Source organism: Saccopteryx leptura, chromosome 5 (genome assembly GCF_036850995.1).
Source record: "Saccopteryx leptura isolate mSacLep1 chromosome 5, mSacLep1_pri_phased_curated, whole genome shotgun sequence".
NCBI classification, from domain to species: Eukaryota; Metazoa; Chordata; class Mammalia; order Chiroptera; family Emballonuridae; genus Saccopteryx; species Saccopteryx leptura.
Window position 1 is genome coordinate 206,041,924 of NC_089507.1, and position 24,866 is coordinate 206,066,789.

Genomic DNA, 24,866 nt, shown 5'->3' on the forward strand with positions numbered 1-24,866 from the left:
TCCCTGCTTTCTCACCAGCACCCGGAACAGTGCCCAGGCCTGTAGGTGCTCAATAAAGATTTGCTGAAGGGACCAGTGAATGACTGTGCTGTGCAAACCGTATCTTATAATAATTCTGCAAAGAAAGGGACCATCTGCCCCATTATACAAGCAAAGAGTTCAAGGCCTGAAGACAATACAATAGTAACGTTAATAATGTCAATAATAATAATAGCTGCCACCTGCAAGTTTTCATTGCAACTTAATGTGCATTTAGAAAGGTGCACCTGTCCTGGCTGGGTAGCTCAGTTGGTTAGAGCGTTGTCCCGATACATCAAAGTTGCAGGTTCAATCCCCAGTCAGGGCACATGCAAGAATCAACCAATGAATACATACATAAGTGGAACAACAAATCGATGTTTCTTTTCCTCACTCTCTCCCTCCCTTCTCTCTCTCTAAAAAAATGAGTTAATTTAAAAACAAAGAAAGAAAGAACAGTACACTATTGTAAGTGCACAGCTCCCTGGCTTTTTCCAGGCAACCAAGACCCAGATCCAGAAACACAACACTTGGAGGGAAGAGACTGATAGGACAGCTTCTCGGGCAGTTTACAACCATCCCCTAAGCTGCTACACGTTTGTTTTAAGCGGATTTCTGTATCTGTCATACTTGACAACAGAAAGGGCAAGTCCCCCTGGAGTCAGTAACTCCCATAGCCACTACCCTGACCTCTAATGTCATAGATTATTTTTGCCTTTCGAAATTTGTGATGTCTGAAAACATCACAAAGATGTTGCCTGACTTCTTATTCTCATTAATTTACGTTTTTTCAGATTCGTCCATGCAAGCGACCATCATTCCCCTCTCTTCTAACAGCAGCTCATTTTTTTAAAGATTTTTCTATTTACTCATTTTTTAATTATTTTTATTTATTTATTCATTTTAGAGGAGAGAGAGAGAGAAGGGGGGAGGAGCAGGAAGCATCAACCCCCATATATGCCTTGACCAGGCAAGCCCAGGGTTTTGAACCGGCGACCTCAGCGTTCCAGGTCGACGCTTTATCCACTGCGCCATCACAGGTCAACAGCAGCTCATTTTTAATGAGTATTTGCTATGCACCTGTAAGTTCATTTAATCCTCCCAGTTCTCCAAGATGAAGGCATCACTGTAAGTGATTCGCCTGGAGCCCCACGATGGTGGAGACTTGAATCCAGCACGTTTCAGCCCCCAAACTCCTGCTGTTGTCAAGAAGCTGTGTCCTGGATGACTCAAGGCTATTGCTAAATACGATCAGTTGGTGGATTAGGCCCGGGGTGAGTGGAACGCTTTTTGCTCCGACATTAAACGACCCCAGCACGCTCTGTCTCAGTATCTTGTAGCTGCTTGTATGTTTATTGGACTCCTCACGTCACGGTCAGGCTCTCAGCGGCTCCCTCCTGTGGGTGTCTCGTGCCTGCCAACAGCCACACCAACAGCCCCGCCTGCACTTCTAATCCACTAGGCCCAGGAAGCCGACACTGGGGTTATTAGAATTGTGTGCCAAACAAGAGAAAGCGGCTATGAACAAGCGGCTTGCCAACTCAGGGGTGATAGACAATGATATCTGGGTGAGCAGCATTTCTGTTTGTTACCTGGGTCCAGATGGGTGACGTCTCTAGATAAGCCAAGTGCCACTCATAAAATCCCCGCCTCTTGGACTGCTCAACACAAAGTTTTGTGCTTTGGGGTCTGAAGATTTCATTCCCGTTGGATTTCTATAGCATGTGCCAATGGTCAGCACCTGACAAGCTAGCTTGTACGTCCTGAAACCTTCAGACAAAAGAGCCAGGGGAGGCCTGACCTGTGGTGTCGCAGTGGATAAAGCCTCGACCTGGAAATGCTGAGGTCGCCGGTTCAAAACCCTGGGCCTGTCTGGTCAAGGCACATATGGGAGTTGAAGCTTCCTGCTCCTCCCCCTTCTCTCTCTCTCTCTCTCTCTCTCTCTCTCTCTCTCTCTCTCCTCTAAAATAAATAAATAAAAATAATTAAAAAAAAAAAGAGCCAGGGGACTCAACGGCCCTTGGTGGCTGTCAGTTTGGAGGCAAGGACAGCTCTGCAGTGTTACCTGGGAGGGACCGGTTTCTGGCCCCGTGGCAGAGCTGGTGTCCTGTGAGCCTGGGCTTTAGCTGGTCTGCCCCAACTCCAATCATGGGAGGTCCCCGCCATTCCTTCAGGCCCCGAGGTTGGAGTTCATTTCCCTTATTCTGGGCTTGCCCTGGGAGTTGCGGACACTAACACAAGCAGACAGGAGCCCACCACCTGCTCCTCTCTGTATAGCATCCCCCCCCCCCCCAGACAGCCCTGGCTGAGGTGACGTGGGCTCAGGCTTAGTCCCCCATCTCAGCCTGTCTCTCCCATCCCACGACCTCCCTTGGAAGAAGCCGGTTTTATATCTGTTCACCAACTCATTTCCGCCTGCCTGATTTCCTAGTCTGTTCTCTTGATTCTCTTCTGAGCCACTTTTTAACACTTTCCTGGGTCCTTCATTAACTAATGGGTTAAAAAGAAAAATCTTTAACACAGCTTCCAAAAAAAAAATAATAATAATAATAAAATAAAGTCATCTGTCCCTTCGGGCTGCCACCACGAGTGTGGGCGCCCCGTTTCTCTGAGTCCCACACTCCCCTGGATCCAGGGCCTGACACCAGAGGGTCCCTGCTCAGACAGGGATGGCCATCTGCTTGTTCCCTGACACTTTTTGCCAAAGCCCCGATGGCTGCAGTTTCAAAAGCCACTCCACCCTGGACCCACCACTCACATTTGGCAACTGTGTCCCTTTAATGGATGCACACGTGTCTATCGAGAGTACAAACATAATGGTTTCCATGGAGACATGGTCACAATGACTAATTAGACAAAAGAGAGTGTTTTTCAAAGCCCTGAAAGACATCATGAATGTAATAAACGAACACCATCTCATTCAATTGATGTATTCCTTCTCATTTCTCCCTAGAAACATCAATAAATGGTCCCTCCTGGTGACTCAACCTTTTTATGGAGTTGGACTCTCTAACCACCTGGTCAGGGCCTTCCAGATTCTCACCCACAGGATTCTGAGCATGGAAAACATTCCTAAAGCAGCCTTGGGGTCACTTGTCCACTGCCAGCGTCTCCAGACTGAGCCGTCTCGTGCCAGTGCCACACCTGCTCACTCTCCAGAGGGGCCACTAAGGAGACCAGGGATGCCCCCGGCTTTGGGAACTTCCTCCTACCCCCTTCCGCACACCAGCCTGACTCGGCCATCAGCTGGCCACAGGCTCACCCTACCACCTTCATGTGTGTGTCTCGGAATGTTGAGTGTGGCTATTCCCGGTACCCTCCTCCCCCAACCAAGCTGCGGACTATGGGGATTAAGCAGCCCACATTCTAAAGAAAAGGTATCCTTCTCCCCAAGGGGGTGTGACCCTCACATGATGTATCGGCAACATCTCAGAAGAGAGAGAGAGAATGGCCCCAGGTATTTCTTCCAAAAGCTGTACACTGATCTGGCTGAGTGTTTTTCACCCTCTCCTCATCCCACCAGGATCCCAGGTGAAAGGAAAAATGGTCAGAACACAAAACACCCTCAAACTATGGCGTGGCAAGGAAAACAACTGAGAAGTGGGTCCAAAAGCCACACTACAAACAACAAAAAGAGGACCTGGATAGAAGTGCCCGGATACAGGAAACAAACGCCAACTATGCAAATGTACTCCAACCAACACCCCGAGAAAAAAAAATCCCCCAAAGGCAAAGAATCCAGTCTGGAAGAAAACATAACCCAAAAATCAGAAGAAAAATTTACTGGTTGTTTTTTTTTCCTGTTATAAAACTACATAATAAGACTGTAAATATTTTAAAGGCATCAACTATGAAGAACAAATATAACAGAAGTGGTAAGAGAGGGCATGAAAATTTTAAAGATAAAGTGACCAGAAAAGGAGAAACTGACACCTACGTGTATCTGCAGGGTGGAGAACCTGCACACAATTATTTAGAGCAACTTTATCCATAAGTGTTGAAAACTGGAATCAGATGTTCTTTAATTGGTAACCAACCAACTGTGGTACGTCTGTACAATGGCGTTTGCAACAGAGATCAAACTACTGAACCTCTCGCTCCACATGGTTCATCTCAAGTGCAGTGTTCTAAGTGATAAAAGCCAAACTTTTAAGGCTATCTTTTTTTTTTTTTTTAATTTATTCATTTTAGAGGGAGAGGGAGAGGAGAGACAGAGAGAGAGAAGTGGGGGAGGAGCTGGAAGCATCAACTCCCCCATATGTGCCTTGACCAGGCAAGCCCAGGGTTTCAAACCGGCGACCTCAGCATTTCCAGGTCAACGCTTTATCCACTGCGCCACCACAGATCAGGCTTTTTTTTTTTTAACTGATATTTTTTTTAAGATTTTATTTATTTATTATAGAGAAGGGGGGGAGGAGCAGGAAGCATCAACTCCCATATGTGCCTTGACCAGGCAAGCCCAGGGTTTTGAACCGGCAACCTAAGTATTTCCAGGTTGACGCTTTATCCACTGCGCCACCACAGGTCAGGCAAGGCTATCTTCTCTAAGAGTTGTGTGATTTGTTTTTGTTTTTTTCTGGAAAAGGCAGAACTATGCGTACAGAAAACGCATCAGTGATTGCCAAGGTCCAGGTATGAAAGGAGGGGTGGGCCACGAAGGGTCCCAAAGAATCGGGCAGCGCCATGGAACCACTCCACATCTTGACTGATTGTGGGTGACTTTGTGGTTATGGGTTCGTCAAAACTCAGAACTGAGTGTACCCTGCTCCGTGAGAAATGGGTCAGGACAGGTGTGGAAAAGTTAGCCACAGACGTTTCACAGAATCGGCCCGTGTCTTTTGACTTAATGGGCAATTTTATGTTGCTCTCTCAAAAAAAATCCACTGTCGGATTAATTTATGCTGTCCGAGAATAACTGTTAATTGTGCTTATAATAAAATAGCTAGATTTGGCCCTGGCTGGTTGGCTCAGTGGTAGAGCATCGGCCTGGCGTGCAGAAGTCCCGGGTTCGATTCCCGGCCAGGGCACACAGGAGAAGCGCCCATCTGCTTCTCCACCCCTCCCCCTCTCCTTCCTCTCTGTCTCTCTCTTCCCCTCCCGCAGCCGAGGCTCCACTGGAGCAAAAGTTGGCCCGGGTGCTGAGGATGGCTCCTTGGCCTTTGCCCCAGGCGCTAGAGTGGCTCTGGTCACAACAGAGCGACGCCCCGGAGGGGCAGAGCATCACCCGCTGGTGGGCAGAGCGTCGCCCCTGGTGGGCGTGCCGGGTGGATCCTGGTTGGGCACATGCAGGAGTCTGTCTGACTTTCTCTCCCCGTTTCCAGCTTCAAAAAAATACAAAAAAAAATAATAATAATAAATAAATAACTGGATTTTAAATATCATATGATTCCAACCACAGCGTTTTTCCTAATCACTTGTTAAACTCGAAGGGATCTTTTATGAAACAATGCCATTGATGATCATGTAATATTTGCTTGAGGTTCAGAAATTCTTTGGTTTTACTGGTTTTCTTTTCCTCTATTAATGTCAAGCAAAATTACATTTAATGACTTTTACTTTCAAAAGTTTCCCACTTTAGAAAAATATTCCAATCTTCCTCTCCATCTAGAAACTCCACACTGAAACATAGTCTGAGTGGTTTTTTAGAGCGTGGGGGTTCTTTTTGTTATTTATTGTACTTTTCTGTATTTTTTGCATATTAATACAGATGCACTATTTTTTCTGAAAAACGTCGTTCCCTGACCCCACCCCAGCGACAGTCACAGCGCCCCCTCTTTCTCCTGGCCACGCATGTCACACTCCTTACCCCGGGGGTACTGCCACACCTGTCCCACCCCCTCTGGGCTGCAAATCCTTGAAGGGTAAGAACTCTGCCTTGTCCACACCACAGGTCCTCAATAAAAACAGCTGGGATAGAGGAGACCATGTCTCCAGGAGGCCAGAGGAGACACTCTTCATGAGTTTGAAAAAAAAAAAATCTCAGTTTTTTTAGCTTCCCGTGGCCCACCACTGTGAGAGAGAACTCGGGGGAGGAAGCGACCTGGCTGGAAGCTCAGCTCCCAAGAGCACCGGCAGACCAAGCCAGCTCACTGCCTAAAGTCTAATGTCTCCGCTCCTGCTGAGGGAATGAGCCTTTGACGGAAACCTGGTGGGTGGGATTCTAGAACCATGACTAAGCAGAGAGAACTTCAGAATGTAAGGAAGCCGTGGAAACCTGCAAGATGCCAAGGTTAAGCAAGCAGAGATTTCAGTAGATAAGCCCAGTAGACCCTCCGGCATTGACGAAGTCAACATGAGCCGTGAGTGAGCTGTCCTCAGACCCATAACACGAGATCAGCCGCTGTTTGATATATTGCTATTGATGAGCTAATTCAATGAGTCCCTTAGCCAGCGAGTGAGCCAAGTCCACCCCCCAACACCTCTCAACAGGGTCTGGTTATCCTCTCCTAGTCCTTACATGTCCCCTTTTACTCCCAAGAAGTCATAAAGCTGTGCTTTTGTGAGACAGAGCCCCCCAAATAAATCCAGCTGCTGCTTCTGTTGGTAGTGGGAGTGATGAAAAGAAAAGGCAAGGCGTTTGCACAAGTGATAATGCAGAGCTACGTACTGAAAGAGAACATCAACTTGCAGAGTAGCCCCGATCTCCCAGGTGAATACCTTCAGCACACACTCCACAGGGAAATCCAAAGATGTGACTCATGAAACTTTTAGCAAGTGCTTCTGTCACGGGCAAAAACACATGGAATGGAAGCTCGGTGTATCTTCCCATGTGTTCACGCAATTCAGCCAGCATTACTGATGTGCTCCTATGGCCCAGACACTGGTCTTGGGCTTAAAGATGTGACAGTGAGCAAAGTCCTTGTTCTTATGGAGCTTATTGTTTAGTGGGGGAAGACAATAATTAATATATCCTATGTCAGGTGAAAACAAACTATGAAGAAAAAGTCAGTGAGCAGAGGTATAAAGAGTGAAGAAAGCTGGTGTTTTAGATAGAGGGGTCAAGCAGAGCCTCTCTGAGAAGCTGGCAACTGAGCAGAAACTTGAAAGAGGGGAGAGAGCTGCATGGATATCCGGGGGAACAGGCATGGATATTCTGGGCAGAGAGAACAGCAAGTGCAAAGGCCCTGAGGTGGAAATGCATTTGGAGGAATGGCAAGAAGACAAGAGAAACCGGAACCAGGTGAGCAAAAGGAGTAGCATGAGAAAAGCTCAGGGAGGGAGGAGGAAGACCTGTAAGGAGCTTGGCTTTGACTCCGAGTAAAAGGGAAACCATTTGGGGGCCGTGGGCAGAGACTGGTGGGATTTGACTCAAGTGTCTAACAAGATCCTTCCGCTGCTGTATAGGGAAAATGACGCAGAGAGAGCAAATTCGGACGAGGAGGACCAAGGAGGCTTCTGCAATCACCCAAGCCAGGTGGACAAAGGAGGCAAAGTGGGAGTGACGAGAAGTGGTCGGATTTGGTGAGCAGTTTGAAAAACCACATCCACATGGCTGAGGACTCTGGTCCATCCCTGGAGTGCACCAAGACACTACTCGGAGCAAGCGTCTTTTCCTTGCGCCGAGCTGTTTATATTTAAATATTGCTTAAATTATGCATTCTATTCTTCTTAAAAAAATTTTTTCAGTTACAGCTTACATTCAATATTATTTTGTATTAGTTTCAGGTGTACAGCATAGATAGGAGGAATGCTTTGTAAAGCATTATATTCTTAAATACATTGCTGATAATAGTGGCTTATGTTCAAGTGTAGCGCCCTTTGTTAAGAAGGACCAGCGAGTATGCTGTGGCCCGTAGGCAATCCCATTGTTTGGAGGCAAAGTCCAAGGCCAGACACAACCAGCTACTTACTTGGTATCAGGCACCTAAAGACCCATCAATCAGTATGTACACACAGGGTCCCCAGGAGGACACACCTGACCTAGTATGGCTTAGTAATAAGGTCAATGTCCACAGCAAAAATTGCTTTCAAAACTACCCTTGAAGATGCCTTACCCAGTACAGTGGATTGATCGTGGCTACAGCCTTCTTCCATGGTGCCCCGGCCCTGAGTCTGACTGCAGGAAGAGGCCAAGTGGACGGTAGCATCCACACCTACGGGCAACAAATCTGTCTCTAAGTCCCACGCCAGGAGCTGCCAGGCAGGTGCAGAAATCACTGGGGTCCTCTGCTTACCCACAAGGTCTCCTCCGCTCTGTTCTGATACGAAGCCTCTAACATTCGGTATCTGTCTATGGCACTGCTTGTCGTAAAGATTAAATGAGATGTAGATTCCGTTTCCAAAATCAGGAAGGGGCTGGAATCAAATCTCTCGAGTAAATACACCACCTTTGCCCCACATTCACTGTGTGCCTTGGGAAAATGACTTAGTCCCTCTGGCCCTCAGTGTGGGAATAATGATACCTACCTCACATGAGCCACATGAAAGGACATGAAATCACATATGTCCCAGTGCCTAGCACTGAACTTGGCATTTAGAAAGCCTTGACCCATGTTTGGTCCTGATACTGGCTTCATGGATATTCCCTTGCAAGTCCCAAGGAAGTGATTTCTGAAGGGGTTCAAGGGGCTTCAGGGTCCCCTTGAGTTTGTGAATATTGAACCCCAGGGGGCTGGCGCATCCCCAGGCTGGACCCCAGCGGGCCGGCGGTTCCCCAGGCCGGACCCCAGCGGGCCGGCGCATCATCCCCAGGCTGGACCCCAGGGGGCTGGCACATCCCCAGGCGGACCGCATCCCCAGGCCGGACCCCAGGGGGCCAGCGCATCCCCAGGCCGGACTCCCAGACTGGACCCTAGTGGACTCCACATCTCCAAATTAAACCATTGACCCACAGGGAAGGAACAAGGGTCCCTTGTTCTCAAAGGAGTCTGGAACGGGGATCTGAGAGTCGCTGGACCTCGAAGGAGGGAGGGATACATCCACGGGGGAGTAACGGGAAACACACTCCTTAGGCTAACTGAAATGATCAAAGGAAACTAACACTATTGAAGCCCAAGGAGGTGAAGGTGACCTCCAAGATCACACATCAGTAAATGGTATAGAACAGGGGTTGGGAACCTATGGCTCGCGAGCCAGATGTGGCTCTTTTGATGGCTGCATCTGGCTTGCAGACAGATCTTTAATTAAAAAAAATAATGTTAAAAATATAAAACATTCTCATGTATTACAATCCATTCATTTCCTACCGCTCATGTTCATGGTTGCGGGTGGCTGGAGCCAATCTCAGCTGTCCTCTGGGACAACACCAAATTTTTATTGGATAATGTGTAATGTACACGGGTTGTTGTATGGCTCCATGGAATTACATTTTAAAATATGTGGCATTCATGGCTCTCTCAGCCAAAGAGGTTCCCGACCCCTGGTATATAATAAAACTGGTAAGGCCCGTTAAGGTCACCTGGTCTGGCTCTTTTGTTTCTGGATAGGACACACAGGCCCAAAGGCCAAGGCCACATGGTCGCTAAGTGTCACAGCCACAGCTAGGACCCGGGGTCTGGTGCTCCCTCCCCTTCCCAACCCAAGCTCCCACCTTCACACCATCTACAGTTCGGCAGAGATCCACCTCCGTCCCCTCCCTCAGCACTGCCATGAGCTGCCCCAAGATGCTCTATGGAGCTGACGCAAAACCTTTCGTTTTGTATCACACCTGTGGTGACAGCTGAGTTAAACCGAGCGCTCACAGTCATTACGCGCAGAAGCCTCATCTATTGGGGTTTCAGAATGAATCAGCCTTTCCACGCACTCCTCTCTCCGTCTATTCGCATGTCTGTATATGGTAACCTTTAGAAAATGAGTTTAATAATTAGTCATCTTGGCCTAGTTAAAGACAACAGTATGTTCTCCAATTTCACTTTGTTTTCAACAGGAGAGTGATGCCAACGGTAATTTTCACCATGGTTAAAATATGCTTGTCAGCTGGTCCTTGCACCTGCCCGGGCCGGCGCATCCAGGCTGAGCCCTCTCAGGACCCCTCCCCCGAGACTCATTCACATCTCTTGACACCAGCCGTGTACTGGGCATCAGACTAAATGTTTTGGACTCACCATTACACTCAGTCATCTTCGCAAGACAAGACTTCACTGCCCCATTTTGAAGATGAAAATTTTGAGAACTTGAGGGTCCTAGCCCAAATCCTACTCCCCTTTTCTCCAGGCAGGCTTGCCTTCTTTGAGTTCCCACCTCAGGGCCTTTGCACATGTGGATTCCTCCACCTGAAATATTCTTCCCCCTGACTCTTTGCCTGGTTAACTCCTACTCACCCTTCAGACCTCAATTCAAACATAATTTCCCAAGGGAAGGATTCCTCACACCTTCCCACATCTTCCTATAGGACTTCTTCACTCACGTAGCATCCTCCTTCAAAGCAACAATTATAATTTGTCATTTCATTTTTACGAGATTATTTGCTTTTGTCTGGCTCCCCATGAAAGCATGAACTCCAGGAAGATAGGGGTGGTGTTTTTCTGGTCCACCACTGTATCCCCAAACCCAGAAAGGACACAAAGTACGAGTGTGGTTTCTGTCTGTCGGGTGAAAGGTGGATGGATGGTAGATGGGTGGTGGATAGATGGTGATGAATAATGGATGGATAGGGAAGGAGGGAAAGAGGGAAGGAAGGAAAGAAGGAAGGAAGGAAGGAAGGAAGGAAGGAAGGAAGGAAGGAAGGAAGGAAAGAAGGAAGAAAAGAAGGAAGAAAGGAAGGAAGGAAGGAAGGAAGGAAGGAAGGAAGGAAGGAAGGAAGGGAGGAAGGGAGGGAGGGAGGGAGGGAGGGAGGGAGGAAGGGAGAAAAGGAGGAAAGGAGAGAAGGGAGGGAGGGAAAAATGGATGGTTGAGAAATGCTAAAAACAAAAATGAAAAAGCTTGCCACCCATCCAAGTAAGAGATGGGGCCAAATATGTCAATCCCACTTGTTCTGTATGAAATAATCTCCTGTTCCCCTTCAATCTCAATCTCTCTCTCTCTCTCTCTCTCTCTCTCTCTCTCTCTCTCTCTCTCTCTCTCTCTCACACACACACACACACACACACACACACACACCACCACCACCACCACCACCCACTCTGACCCAAGGCAGTGCCCACCTCCCTAGAACAGTACTTCTCAAAATCCCCCAGGCGGTAACCCGGCTGTACAAACTGCACTCCTGGAGCTTGTAAGGTGCAGATTCAGTGGGTCCAGGAAGACCCCCCCCCCCACCGCCGCCGCCACATATATTACATTGTTAACAAGCACTCCGGGAATTTTGAAGGGAGCATGTCCCAGACCTCCATGTGAGGAACCCTAGACTGGGGTGGATCCACATACAAAACTGAATCCCGGGGAGTGGTTGGGGGCACTCAGCCCTCCACTCCTATTTGGCTGCGCGCGGAAGCTGGCAGAAGCTAGGTCCGTGCTGCCCCCTGGTGGCCACGCTGACGCTGCAGCTGCTGGGCTGCCCGAAGGACACTCGCTGTCGGTGCCTCCCACGGCCAGTGACATCTCCAGGTCCATGTCTGCCCTGGGGCACAGTACCTGCGTTTTGGTCCCTGACTCTCCAACCACCTCTCCAGGGCTTTTCTTTCTCATCGTAAATGTAACATAATGTTTCCCAAACTCCAGTTCTTTGGGGAACAACTTCAACATTTTGCCCATTTCATATGCCACCTGAACCATTATTATTTACTTACTTTTTTCTCAAATGTATATATGCAAAATTGTTTTAAAAGAGAAAATTTGAATCCCCGCAGTAGATGGGGCAAAACCCAGTTTCACTTACCATAAATAGGGAGTGGGGAGGGGCGGGGGAGACATGATATGAAAAATAAAAAAGAATGATCAAAATAAAAACAATAATAAAAAGATTATCATTTTTAAAACAATGGCTTTCCCAGACGGTGGAACTACAAAGAACACCACAGAAATTCTTATTAAAGTCAGGATAGGGGTTATCTCTGGGGGAAGGGATGGCGGGGGTCCCTGGGACCCCAGTTGTCCTTCATCTGAGAAGTAGTTACAATAGTGTTAACCTGTACATAGGAGCTTTTCGCATTTTATTCCTGTATTTTCTATCTTATAATCATCAAAACTGCTATGGAAATAAAAAGCAGTCAGTGACATACAAATAATATACAAATGCACAACTAAAAATAAGGGAGGGGCCACTGAGTTCTAGGATGCTGGGAAGGACGCTTGGCTTTCTGACAAGACAGCTGGGCGGGGCCAGGAGCCCAACGGGATTAATGCCCAGAAACATGCTGACAGCAAGGGTCCTACCAGGCAGTCCGGCTCCAGGCAGCCCCCCAACACACCCCAACCCTCCTTCCTTGGACTCAACTTGGGGTGGGTCTGTGGTGGTCAGGCCACGCCCGAGTGTCCTGGGCCAGTGTGGTGAAAACGGCATGAACCTATTCTCAGGGGGCCATTAGCCCCCCAGTCAGCAGGCAGATGGGGAAAGTCGCGCGGCTCAGGTTCCGTTTGGGGCAACTGGAGACATTCACGTGTTGTTGACAGCACCTATTCTGACTGTCTGACCTCTGTACCATACCTGTCATCCAACATGTTTATTATGATCAGCCCTGCGTGTATGTAACTATTAGCATAAAAACTGTCTACTGCCTGACCTGTGGTGGCGCAGTGGATAAAGAGTCGACCTGGAAATGCTGAGGTCACCGGTTCGAAACCCTGGGCTTGCCTGGTCAAGGCACATATGGGAGTTGATGCTTCCAGCTCCTCCCCCCCTCCTCTCTCTCTGTCTTCCCCCCCCCCTCTCTCTCTGTCTCTCCCTCTCCTCTCTAAAATGAATAAATAAATTTTAAAAAATTATATAAAAAAAAAAAAAAACTGTCTACTAAAACACCACCGAGTTCAATACACACGCCTCTGGCCAGGCACATAGTGAGCTTCAGGACCTGATAGGCATGACCTGGTCCCTACAGGGCGACTCTGAGGACCCAAACCTCACAGCAGGGCTGTCACCAGCGCTGAGCCCCTACGAAGAAACATGGTTAATACTGGTGCTTCCTCGTCCAGAACGAGCCGCGTCGGTCCCGGCACAGATGACAATGCCGAGGCCGAGAGGCTAAAAGGACTCCCCATGCGGACTCCCAGAGCTCTGCTGCTCGCGTGTTTCCGGTTTAGTCCTCATAACCACCCTCCCAAGGAGCACCTGGGGAAACTGAGGCTGACCCAAGCACTAACCATTCTCTCCCTCCCTCCGCCGTTTCTGTTTGTTCATTTTTGCATCCCCCGCCCCCTGGGGTGTGCCTTTCCTCCAAGGAGCCCTGCTGCTCGCTCGCTGGTACAGGCCCCCCAAGCTCGCTGCTCCCACCCCCGGTTTTATGAGGGGTGTGTGTGTCCATGCATAGAGAGGCAATCTGGAAGAAGAGACATCGACGTGTTCTTGTCTTCTTCATACACGTTTGCGTTTTCTGATTTCTTTTTATAATAAGGTTTGAAAATGAGAAAATCCAGCTGCGTGTTAAGGAAATAAAGCAGCCCGGTTTGGGACAACAAGCTCCATTATGGAGAATGAGGTCTCAAGTCTTCACTCTGCCCCCCAATTGCTCCGGGGCCCTCGGCAAGTCCTTCCCCTGCCCGGGCCTCAGTCTCCCCATCTAGTCAAGCAAAAGGGTGTGCCAGCACTTCTTTGTCTCAAACCCTGCCCCGCCCATGTCCCTGCCCTGCTCTGTGCCCTGGAAGCTTGGCCCTGTGGACTGCACTTGAAACTTACATAATTTTAACCAATATCACCCCAATAAATTCAATAAAAAAAAAATTTTTTTTTTAAACAGAGCACCTTGGAACTCAAAATTCTGACATTTGCCTCTTGCCCTCCAGGCTTCTCAGGGGTCCTCCCTTCCCTGGGGTCTCAGCCTGGAGGCCTGTCATTCACAGTACCGATCATCTTCACTGGCACTACTAGCTGAGACCAGCTCTGAGTCACTCGCTTCCTCACCCAGTCAGCAGATCCCTCTTTTTTTTTTTTGTATTTTTCTGAAGCTGGAAACGGGAGGCAGTCAGACTCCCGCATGCGCCCGACTGGGATCCACCCGGCACGCCCACCAGGGGGCGATGCTCTGCCCCTCTGGGGCATTGCTCTGCCGCAATCAGAGCCATTCCAGCACCTGAGGCAGAGGCCAAGGAGCCATCCCCAGCGCCCGGGGCTGCGGGAGGGGAAGAGAGAGACAGAGAGGAAGGAGAGGGGGAGGGGTGGAGAAGCAGATGGGCGCCTCTCCTGTGTGCCCTGGCCGGGAATCGAACCCGGGACTTCCGCACGCCAGGCCGACGCTCTACCACTGAGCCAACCGGCCAGGGCCAGCAGATCCCTCTTTGAGCGCCCCCTACAGACCGGGCGCTGTGCTGGGCACAGAGGACTCGGCAGGAAGCTGAAGCAGACAGGACCCACACCGTTGGCGAGCTCGGGGTCCACCAGGGGGCCCCGACACTCACCACCAAAGACAGAGGGTAAAGAACGTAGAGGAGTGTAACCTAACCTCGAGCCCAGAGGGGGCTGAGCTCCCCAGCACAGCTGGAGCTTCACTGGGCAAAGAGGACGAGCAAACCCGGAGGGGCCAAGGCCCGATGGGGACAGAGAGCACAGAGCCCACAACAGGCCGAGGGGGACCATGTTCCGTGGACAACCAGCCCACACTCAGGAGACACTGAGTGAAACAAAGGAACACGGGTCGTTTCACCTTAGGTCTCCTTAGGTCACGCTGATGGGCGCCGTGACCCCCCAGAGGGAGGTGGAGGCCTCCAGCTTCCACAACTGCTGCGGAAGCCACCAGAGCGACCATTTCCCCAAGTGACTTTGTAGGACTTCTGTTCCAAGGAATGTCAGCTTGGAAAAACAAGCTCCGTTTTAAAGAACACAGAAACAGAAAAGATGTTTAATTCAAACCTCTGTAAGGAAATGACTGAAACGGATTCTTGGCCACAAAGAAAACCTCAGCGGGACTGGCAAGCGCTTCTTCTCAGGCCGCCATGAGCTGACCACAAAGCAATCAGAGCAGGAATTAAAAACCAAGGAATAAACAAAAAATTAAATCGTTGTGAAATGTAATCCCTCAACAACTCGAGTCAAAGAAAGAGGCGAAAACTGCAATTATCGGCCATTTAGAACATAGTGACAACTGAAACTGCACATTGCAAAATTCACAGAATGGAACCGGAGCACTCCCCGTGGTTCTGGATGTTTTTGTCATTAGCAAGGGAGACTGCCAGTGAACTGAGCATCCCACTCCAGAAGCTAGACAACAGGCCATGAGCTAAACCTATGGAGAGTCCTGGCCCGGTAGCTCGGTTAGTGTCATCCTGACAAGCCAAGGTTGCAGGTTTGATTCCCGGTCAGAGCACGTACAAGAATCAATGTAGGCCTGGTCTGTGGTGGCGCAGTGGATAAAGTGTCGACCTGGAACGCTGAGGTCGCTGGTTCAAAACCCTGTACCTGTCTGGACAAGGCACATATGGGAGTTGATGTTTCATGCTCCTCCCCCCTTTCTCTCTCTTTTTCTGACTCTCTCTCTCTCCTCTCTAAAATAAATAAATAAATAAATAAAAACATAAAGTATTGAGATAGGACTTAAAAAAAAGAATCAATGTAAAGCATAAATAAGTGGAACAACAAATTGATGTCTCTCTTTCTTTCGCTCTTCCTCTTTCTCTCTAAAAATTAAAAAAAAATTAGAGAGAATTGAAACTAAAAGTAAAAATTAATGAAATAGAAAACAGAAAAATCAGTAGAAAGAATAAATCTAAGAATTGGCTATTTGTAAGATATTAGACTTATAAAAGCCCAAGAAAAGGAGAGGGAAGGAAGCAAGTGAGATAGAGAGAGAGAATATAAAAACACAATAGTAGCCTGACCAGGTGGTGGCGCAGTGGGTAGAGCGTCGGACTGGGATGCGGAAGGACCCAGGTTCGAGAACCCGAGGTCGCCAGCTTGAGCGCAGGCTCATCTGGCTTCAGCAAAGAGCTCACCAGCTTGGACCCAAGGTCGCTGGCTCCAGCAGGGGGTTACTCGGTCTGCTGAAGGCCCACGGTCAAGGCACATGTGAGAAAGCAATCAATGAACAACTAAGAAGTCGCAACGCGCAACGAGAAACTGATGATTGATACTTCTCATCTCTCTCCGTTCCTATCTGTCTGTCCCTGTCTATCTCTGCCGCTGTAAAAAAAACAACAACAACAACAAAAGAACACAATAGTAGAGTCTGACCAGGCAGTGGCGCAGTGGATAGAGCGTCGGACTGGGATGCAGAGGACCCAGTTTCGAGACCCCGAGGTCGCCAGCTTAAGTGCAGGCTCATCTGGTTTGAGCAAGGCTCACCAGCTTGGACCCAAGATCGCTGACTCAAGCAAAGGGTTACTCGGTCTGCTGTAGCCTCACGGTCAAGGCACAAATGAGAAAGCAATCAATGAACAACTAAGGTGTCGCAGTGAAAAACTGATGATTGATGCTTCTCATCTCCCTCTGTTCCTGTCTGTCTGTCCCTGTCTATCCCTCTCTCTGACTCTCTCTCTATCTCTGTAAAAAATAAATAAACAAATAAAATTTAAATTTAAAAAACACAATAGTAGAGAAGTAAAGGAAAATGTAACCAATGATGCAGAAGAGAGTTCTCAGATTAAGAGAATACCAAATACACATGGTATGCTAGTGGATTTGTGCGTGTGCAGTGGAGAACGCCTGTGTACTAGTCAGCTCTGGCTGCCATCACGAAATACCACAGATGAACAAGGTGCTTTAACCAACAGAGGCTCGTTATCTCACGGCTCTGAAGGCTGAAGTCCCACATCCAGGTGCTATCAGGGTTGGTTTCTGGTGGGACCTATCGCTCCGTCTTGCTGGTGGCCACCTTCTCACTGTGTCCACACATCACTTGTCCATGGAGGGAGAAATTTTTCTGTCCCTTCCTCTTCGTATAAGGACACCAGTCCTATTGGATGAGGGCCCCAGCCTTATGACCTCCTATAACCTCAGTTACTTCCTTAAATGCCTCTCCATATAGAGTCACACTGGTGTTAGGACTTCGAAATATGAACTTGGCAGGGGGACACAATTCATTCCATAACAGCATGCTTTTCTAGAAAAACAGGAATTGCCAAGACAAGTAGAAAACCATGAGCCAACTTGAAACAGACATAGAACTACTTCCTAAAAGGGGGTGGGGGGTCAGAGAGAGTTCAGTTAAAAGTTCTTTCCAACTGTCAAAGAATGTGTCTAGACTCTTTAAACCGTCCAGAAAACAAAAAAAGATAGACTGCGTTCTGATTCACACACGAACCTGAACGCCACTCAGTCTGGCACCTTAATGAGATCCCACAGTACATTTTGAGAAGCACTACACAACACAACACGGGAGGTGATCAAAATGAAGCCCTAATCCAGGGGTCAGGAACCTATGGCTCATGAGCCAGATGTGGCTCTTTTGATGGCTGCATCTGGCTCGCAGACAAATCTTTAATAAAAAAAATATGGCCCTGGCCGGTTGGCTCAGCGGTAGAGCGTCGGCCTGGCGTGCGGGGGACCCGGGTTCGATTCCCGGCCAGGGCACATAGGAGAAGCGCCCATTTGCTTCTCCACCCCCCCCCTTCCTCTCTGTCTCTCTCTTCCCCTCCCGCAGCCAAGGCTCCATTGGAGCAAAGATGGCCCGGGCGCTGGGGATGGCTCCTTGGCCTCTGCCCCAGGCGCTAGAGTGGCTCTGGTCGCGGCAGAGCGATGCCCCAGAGGGGCAGAGCATCGCCCCCTGGTGGGCAGAGTGTCGCCCCTGGTGGGCATGCCGGGTGGATCCCGGTCGGGCGCATGCGGGAGTCTGTCTGTCTCTCCCCGTTTCCAGCTTCAGAAAAATACAAAAACAAAAACAAAAAACAAAACAAAACAAAAAAAATATGGATAAAGCATCGACCTAGAAATGCTGAGGTCGCTGGTTCAAAACCCTGGGCTTGCCTGGTCAAGGCACATATGGGAGTTGATGCTTCCAGCTCCTCCCCCCTTCTCTCTCTCTGTCTCTCTCTCCCTCTCTGTCTCTCTCTCTCCCTCTCTCTCTCCTCTCTAAAAATGAATAAATAAAATTTAAAAAAAAATAACAACATTAAAAATATAAAACATTCTCATGTATTACAATCCATTCATTTCCTGCCGCTCATGTTCATGGTTGCGGGTGGCTGGTGCCAATCACAGCTGTCCTCCAGGACAACACCAAATTTTTATTGGATAAAGTGTAACGTACACAGGTCGTTGTATGCCTCTCACGGAATTACATTTTAAAATATGTAGCATTCATGGCTCTCTCACCCCAAAAGATTCCCGACCCCTGCCCTAATCGATGGAGCCAGCAGGAGCCCAAAGAGGCTGAGACCAGGGCAGCCTTGAACAAGTGGCCCGTAGAGGAAAGCGTGGGGAAACCCTGGGCGAGAACCCCAAGGCTGTCCACCCCTATCTGCTGCACATGCAAGGAGACACAAGGAGTCGGAAATGGAGTGGACACCCGCCACCCCAGTGCCACGTACACACTGCATGAGTTTGGCAGGCTTGGGATAGCCGTATATCCTAGATGTTCCCCGGGGCTGAGGGCAGAGTCGATTCTAACTGCTACAGGCTACCAGGAGGCAGCTCAGCTCAGTTCAGTGTGAGAAACCTAACAATGGGCCTCCTGGGGGGGAGGTGGAGGCGGTCCCTGTCACTGTGGGACCATCCTCTAGGGATGCTCTGGCGGGGGTCACCAGCACCGGAAGAGAAGCTTGTTATAAGTCTCTCTAAGCTTGAAGGATTCAGACTCACAGAGACTCTAATCCTCCAGCGCTCCATCCTAACCCATAATGGCAACTGCGGACTTGGCCGGCCAGGACCCACAATCTTCCATTTCCAGAAAACAGTTTCCGCACACTGCGTGGCCTTCTCCCCTCCACGCCCGCATTACTGTCTTCCGGCAGCAATCCCTCAAGATGTTTGGTGTGAGTGGGGAGTGAGCGGAGAGCAGACCTGACCTCACTTGCATTATCGGTCATGTATGAGCAGACAGGTTTGTCTGTATCCGCCTCTCCCCTCTGGTTGCCATGGTGAGCGACCTGTCAGGTCTCAGGCTCAGAGCAGATACTAAGAGAAGGCTGCAGGCTTGAGGACCATTCAAGATGTCCATTAGAAGCATTAACAAGCCCGGCCTTCCCTCTCTCCATAATGGACTGAGTGTTGGCCTGCCACACTAATGCGTGCTTGGCCGCAAAGAAACTGACAACAGCTAATGCCCTCCTCTTTACTGTGTGGATTTCAATGACAGATGCAGTGTTTTCATTATCACCTCCATTCACAGACTTACAAATGCCTAAATACTAGCCTGGGCCAGCCCTGGCTGTGAGCAGGAAGAAAGGTATGGGGCTAGAATTGTTAGCAACAAACACGGTGCTGGGCTTTGGGGTATGTAAGAGCAGATGCCAAACCACCTGTTCACTCCCGGGAAGACCAATGGCACACTGCCTTTAATCTTAATCGCAGCTTTGGAGAAAACAGGCTCTCTGTCACATAAATGGGGTGGAAGTTACAATTTACCAAGGATACAACCCCTTGGCAAAGTATGGCAGGAAATATCCCTGGAGTGGGTGGCTGGGGAGGTGTGTGTAAGGGGGAGGTACAGTGAACATGACTGCGTGGGCCTCTCATTCCTCACAGGAGACACCTTGGTTGGAGACACTAGGATTCCCACCAGTCCACAGGGAGGTCCTGTCTGAACCTAAGAAACCCCAACGAGCACTGACCAAGCCACGGATGCCCCACTCTGAGCTAAGACTTTGGGTATTCTCCCACAAGGAGGAGGAAGCACGTTGTACTTGTGGAGAGCAGAGAAATGAATGCTAGTGACGAAAGGGACAGGCTGGGGAGGTTCTTAGCACTCTTGACAAAGTCCCTATCCTCCTCCTTCTGCACATGGGAAAAGACTTGACTTCTCTGGACCCTTGACATTAGACGTGGCCAGGAGACCCGCTTCGGACCCTGCCATGTCAGCAGAAGTGATATCTGTTATTTCAGGGGGAATTAGAAAAAAAGACAAGAAGCAGTATTTGCAGATACTATGGCTGAGTATTTTCCAAAACCAGTGGAAGGCACTAATCCACAGACTCAAGAGGACTAATAAAAAAATAAAAAGAGCCTGACCAGGCGGTGGCGCAGTGGATAAAGCGTTGGATTGGGATGCCTAGGACCCAGGTTCGAGACCCCGAGGTCGCCAGCTTGAGCGCGGGCTCATCTGGTTTGAGCAAAAAGCTCACCAGCTTGGACCCAAGGTCGCTGGCTCGAGCAAGGGGTTCCTCGGTCTGCTGAAGGCCCCACAGTCAAGGCATATATGAGAAAGCAATCAATTAACAACTAAGGTGTCACAATGCGCAACGAAAAACTAATGATTGATGCTTCTCATCTCTCCGTCCCTGTCTATCCCTCTCTCTGACTCTCTCTATGTCTCTGAAAAAATAAAAATAAATAAATTAAAAAAAAGAAAAAGAAAGCACAAGTGTTTTTTTTTTAACGCACCGTTCAACACCAGTGCAACCCTGTAGGAAAACCAAAGAGAAAGCCTGTAAGACAGATGTATGAAAAGAGATTACCTTCCAAAGAAGTTAGGCGTCAGTGGAATTCTGAATTCTTGGCCAGAGTGGAAGTGAGAGGAAGCTGAACTCGGCGACCATGTGAAGAAAGGAGAGAACTCCACTGTACTCAGCAAAAGTATCTTTTAAGAATGAGGGTGGAGCCCTGGCCGGTTGGCTCAGCGGTAGAGCGTCGGCCTAGCGTGCGGAGGACCCGGGTTCGATTCCCGGCCAGGGCACACAGGAGAAGCGCCCATTTGCTTCTCCACCCCTCCGCCGCGCTTTCCTCTCTGTCTCTCTCTTCCCCTCCTGCAGCCAAGGCTCCATTGGAGCAAACATGGCCCGGGCGCTGGGGATGGCTCTGTGGCCTCTGCCTCAGGCGCTAGAGTGGCTCTGGTCGCAACATGGCGACGCCAGGATGGGCAGAGCATCGCCCCCTGGTGGGCAGAGCGTAGCCCCATGGTGGGCGTGCCGGGTGGATCCCAGTCGGGCGCATGCGGGAGTCTGTCTGACTGTCTCTCCCTGTTTCCAGCTTCAGAAAAATGAAAAAAAAAAAAAAAAAGAATGAGGGTGGAATGAAGACATTCCCAGACAAACAAAACCAAAAAGAGTTGTCCAAAGGAAAGTCTAAAAGGTAAGCTTCTAGCACAGGGGTCCCCAAACTACGGCCCGCGGGCCACATGCAGCCCCCTGAGACCATTTATCCAGCCCACTTCCGGAAGGGGCACCTCTTTCATTGGTGGTCAGTGAGAGGAGTCAAGTACGGTGTCGCCCACATACAGTACTACTTCCGGTGACGTGGGGCGTATGCGTCACGGCTCCGGAAGTGCGTCCTATCACTTGTTAGGGCTAGCAGTGACAAATATGGATCTGGACATTGACCATCTCATTAGCCAAAAGCAGGATCATAGTTCCCATTGAAATACTGGTCAGTTTGTTGATTTAAATTTACTTGTTATTTATTTTAAATATTGTATTTGTTCCCGTTTTGTTTTTTTACTTTAAAATAAGATATGTGCAGTGTGCATGGGGATTTGTTCATAGTTTTTTTTTTATAGTCCGGCCCTCCAACGGTCTGAGGGACAGTAAACTGGCCCCCTGTGTAAAAAGTTTGAGGACCCCTGTTCTAGCAGAAACCACCTGATCCCATGTGGTTGATCCAGGATACAAGCAGAGGGCAGTCAACAGGAGAACCAGTATTAACAAATGCTGACGATGTAAAATGACAACAGCCATAGACCTTGTCAAGTTTTTAAACCTTAGGCTTAAAAATACAGGGGTGGGCAAAAGTAGGCTTACAGTTGTGAGTATGGGGAAACACAATTTATTCTTCTATATGTTAATCGTTGTATTACCATATGAACAACTGTAAACCTCTTTTTACCCCACCCTGTACAGGGAATAACAACATCAGTCAGGAGGAGAGTAACTGAAGAAAAAGCCCTGTGTAATTTAGGAAGAAGGTAAAACTTTCAATTAATTAACTTGAAATCTTCGTAAGTTATCTATGAATGCTTTACTTTGTAACTGCTAAATGATGACTGTATAACTTACAAAATACAGGGGAAATGTAAAGGTTTTTTTTTCCTAACTATTTAAAATAAGAGCCTGACCAGGTGGTGGCACAGTGGACAGAGCATCTACCTGGGATGTTGAGGACCCAGGTTCGAAACCCCAAGGTCACCGGCTTGAGCACAGGCTCATCCGGCTTGAGTGTGGGATCGTAGACATGACCCCAAGGTTAATGGCTTGAAGCCTAAGGTTACTGGCTTGAAGCCCAAGGTCACTGGCTTGGCTGGAGCCCCCCAGTCAAGGCACGTATAAGAAAGCAATCAATGAACAACTAAGGTGCTGCAACTATGAGTTGATGCTTCTCATCTCTGTCCCTTCCTATCTGTCACTTCCTCTCTCTCTCAAAAAAAAAAATAATAATAATAATAAAAAAATAAGAGGAGAAAAATAAGCCAAAGGATATGTTAGAAAGCACAAAATAAGACAGTAAATTTAAACCTAAATATATTGAAAATTATATTAAATATTTAAGTTGAAAGACAGATAAATGGCAATGGATTTTAAATAGCAGCCTTCTCAAAGCCACCCCACCCTCGAAAGTGAAGGACGAGTAGCCGTTTCCTGGTGACTGCGCTGCCCATTGTGACCGTGCGAACCGGCCGCTTGACATCGCAGTGTGACTCTCAGAACCGAGCAAGGCGGGCACATTCCTTCCTCACCTCTGTGCCAGGCCGCTGTGGCTTTCGGCTCGTGTCTGCTTTATACAGTTCTTCCGGCTCAGGCACCATATGGTAGCGTTGCCCTCTGTCCAGCAGCTCGTGACAGTGCCACGTCCCTTTTCTAACCCACCGCACGTGGTCCCAGAGAACAGGGGATGTGAGTTAAGACGTTCGGCCACAGAAGTCCGAGTGCCAACGACGGGCAGAGAACCGCTCCACCCTCGAACTGAAGGACTTTTCCAGGAGGGGCGGTGAGCTGCTCCGCTTCCAGGACAACCCATCACGGAGGCAGGAGCCTTAGAAATGTGCCGTCACAATCCTCACCCCGCATCCGTCTCAGCAGGTTCCAAGAGCACCTGGCCTCGTGCAGGAAGAACCCCCAGAAAGCCAGGAAGTTGGCCAGCTGCAGATACAATGCCTGCCACGTGACTCCCATTCAGAAGCTGGTGGAGCACGAGACAACCTGTGTCAACAGAAGCCCAGAGGACAGCGGGGATCCGCTGAAAGTGAGCGTTCCAAGTCCGGAGCAGCGTGGAAGCGCCCCTCCCGTGTCCCCCTGAGACCCCAACCCTGACGTCTGGAATGTCAATGACGACAACAGCCACCCCGTGTTTGTCCTTAAGACTTTCATTCCCCAGGCCCTGGCCGGTTGGCTCAGTGGTAGAGCGTCGGCCTGGCATGCAGGAGTCCCGGGTTCGATTCCCAGCCAGGGCACACAGGAGAAGCGCCCATCTGCTTCTCCACCCCTCCCCCTCTCCTTCCTCTCTCTCTCTTCCCCTCCCACAGCCAAGGCTCCATTGGAGCAAAGTTGGCCCGGGCACTGAGGATGGCTCCGTGGCCTCTGCCTCAGGCGCTAGAATGGCTCTGGTTGCAGCAGTGACGCCCCAGATGGGCAGAGCATCGCCCCCTGGTGGGCGTGCCGGGTGGATCCCGGTAGGGCCCATGCAGGAGTCTAACTGCCTTCCCGTTTCCAGCTTCGGAAAAATACAAAAAAAAAGACTTTCATTCCCCAAATGCTTCGACACAGAGATAGGACCGCCCCTACGCATCTCTGACCACGCCCCAGAAGCTCCCCCCCCCCCCAGGAGAGTAAGCCAGCAGCAGCTGAAGGGAGCTGGGGCGGGGGTGGGGGTGGGGCTCTTAAATGCATGAGAGCAGGTACAGGTCACCAGAATAAAAGGCAGGCAGAGCAAATGATGCTTTTTGGTGTTTTTGTTTTTTCACCTAAGCAGACTGGTAAGGATCAAAAGGCTTATAAACATTCTGCTGGCAAAACGAACACTTGGATAACATTGGTGAGAGGATAGTCAACAAACCTCCCTGGAGGGCAATCTGACAACAGCTATCAAAGTGACCGAGGCACTCCGCTTTCTCCAAGCACTTCCCCATCTAGGAATTCATCCTGTAAATACAGTCACACTTGGGGAAAGTGAGGTAAGTATAAGGTTCTTCACTGCAGCATTATTTGTGGCAGCAAAGGTCAGAAATGATCTGAACATCCACCAGGAGGGTTAGATTAAGTCAGCGATGGTGTGGTCATGCCGGGGAATAGCATGCTGCCCTGAAAAAGAGTGGGGAAGCCCTCTCTGTACTGAGACGAAAAGGAAAAGGCGTATTTTATTAACTCAGAGACCAGCAAAATTTTTCTCCAAGGGGCCAGAGAGGAAGTATTTCAGGCTTTGTGAGCCATACAGTCTCCCTTACAACTACCTGGCTCTGCCTTGGTAGCAGCCACAACATATGGACATGAACGTAGGATCCAATAAATGAGCTGGATGTAGCCAAATCCAGAACACGCTACGTATTATGCCACCATTTCTGGGTTTTTTTGTGTGTTTTTTTTTTTTTTTTAATTCATTTTAGAAAGAAGAGACAGAGAGAGAAGGGGGGAGGAGCAGGAAGCATCAACTCCCATATGTGCCTTGACCAGGCAAGCCCAGGGTTTCGAACTGGCAACCTCAGCATTTCCAGGTCAACGCTTTATCCACTGCGCCACCACAGGTCAGGCATGCCACCATTTCTGTCAAGTGGTGGGAGAGGACACATATAGGCATGTGCTTGTAT

The 24,866-nt window shown here is 49.1% G+C and overlaps 1 protein-coding gene across 1 annotated transcript; it reads left to right on the forward strand.

The window, feature by feature from the left end:
- Window positions 1–7,102: 7,102 nt before the first annotated feature.
- Window positions 7,103–23,895, forward strand: GTSF1L (gametocyte specific factor 1 like). Its single transcript, XM_066386609.1, is given in 5 exon segments — window positions 7,103–7,198; window positions 11,390–11,525; window positions 23,074–23,124; window positions 23,127–23,450; window positions 23,888–23,895. Coding segments are annotated over 5 exon segments (615 nt in total).
- Window positions 23,896–24,866: the final 971 nt, after the last annotated feature.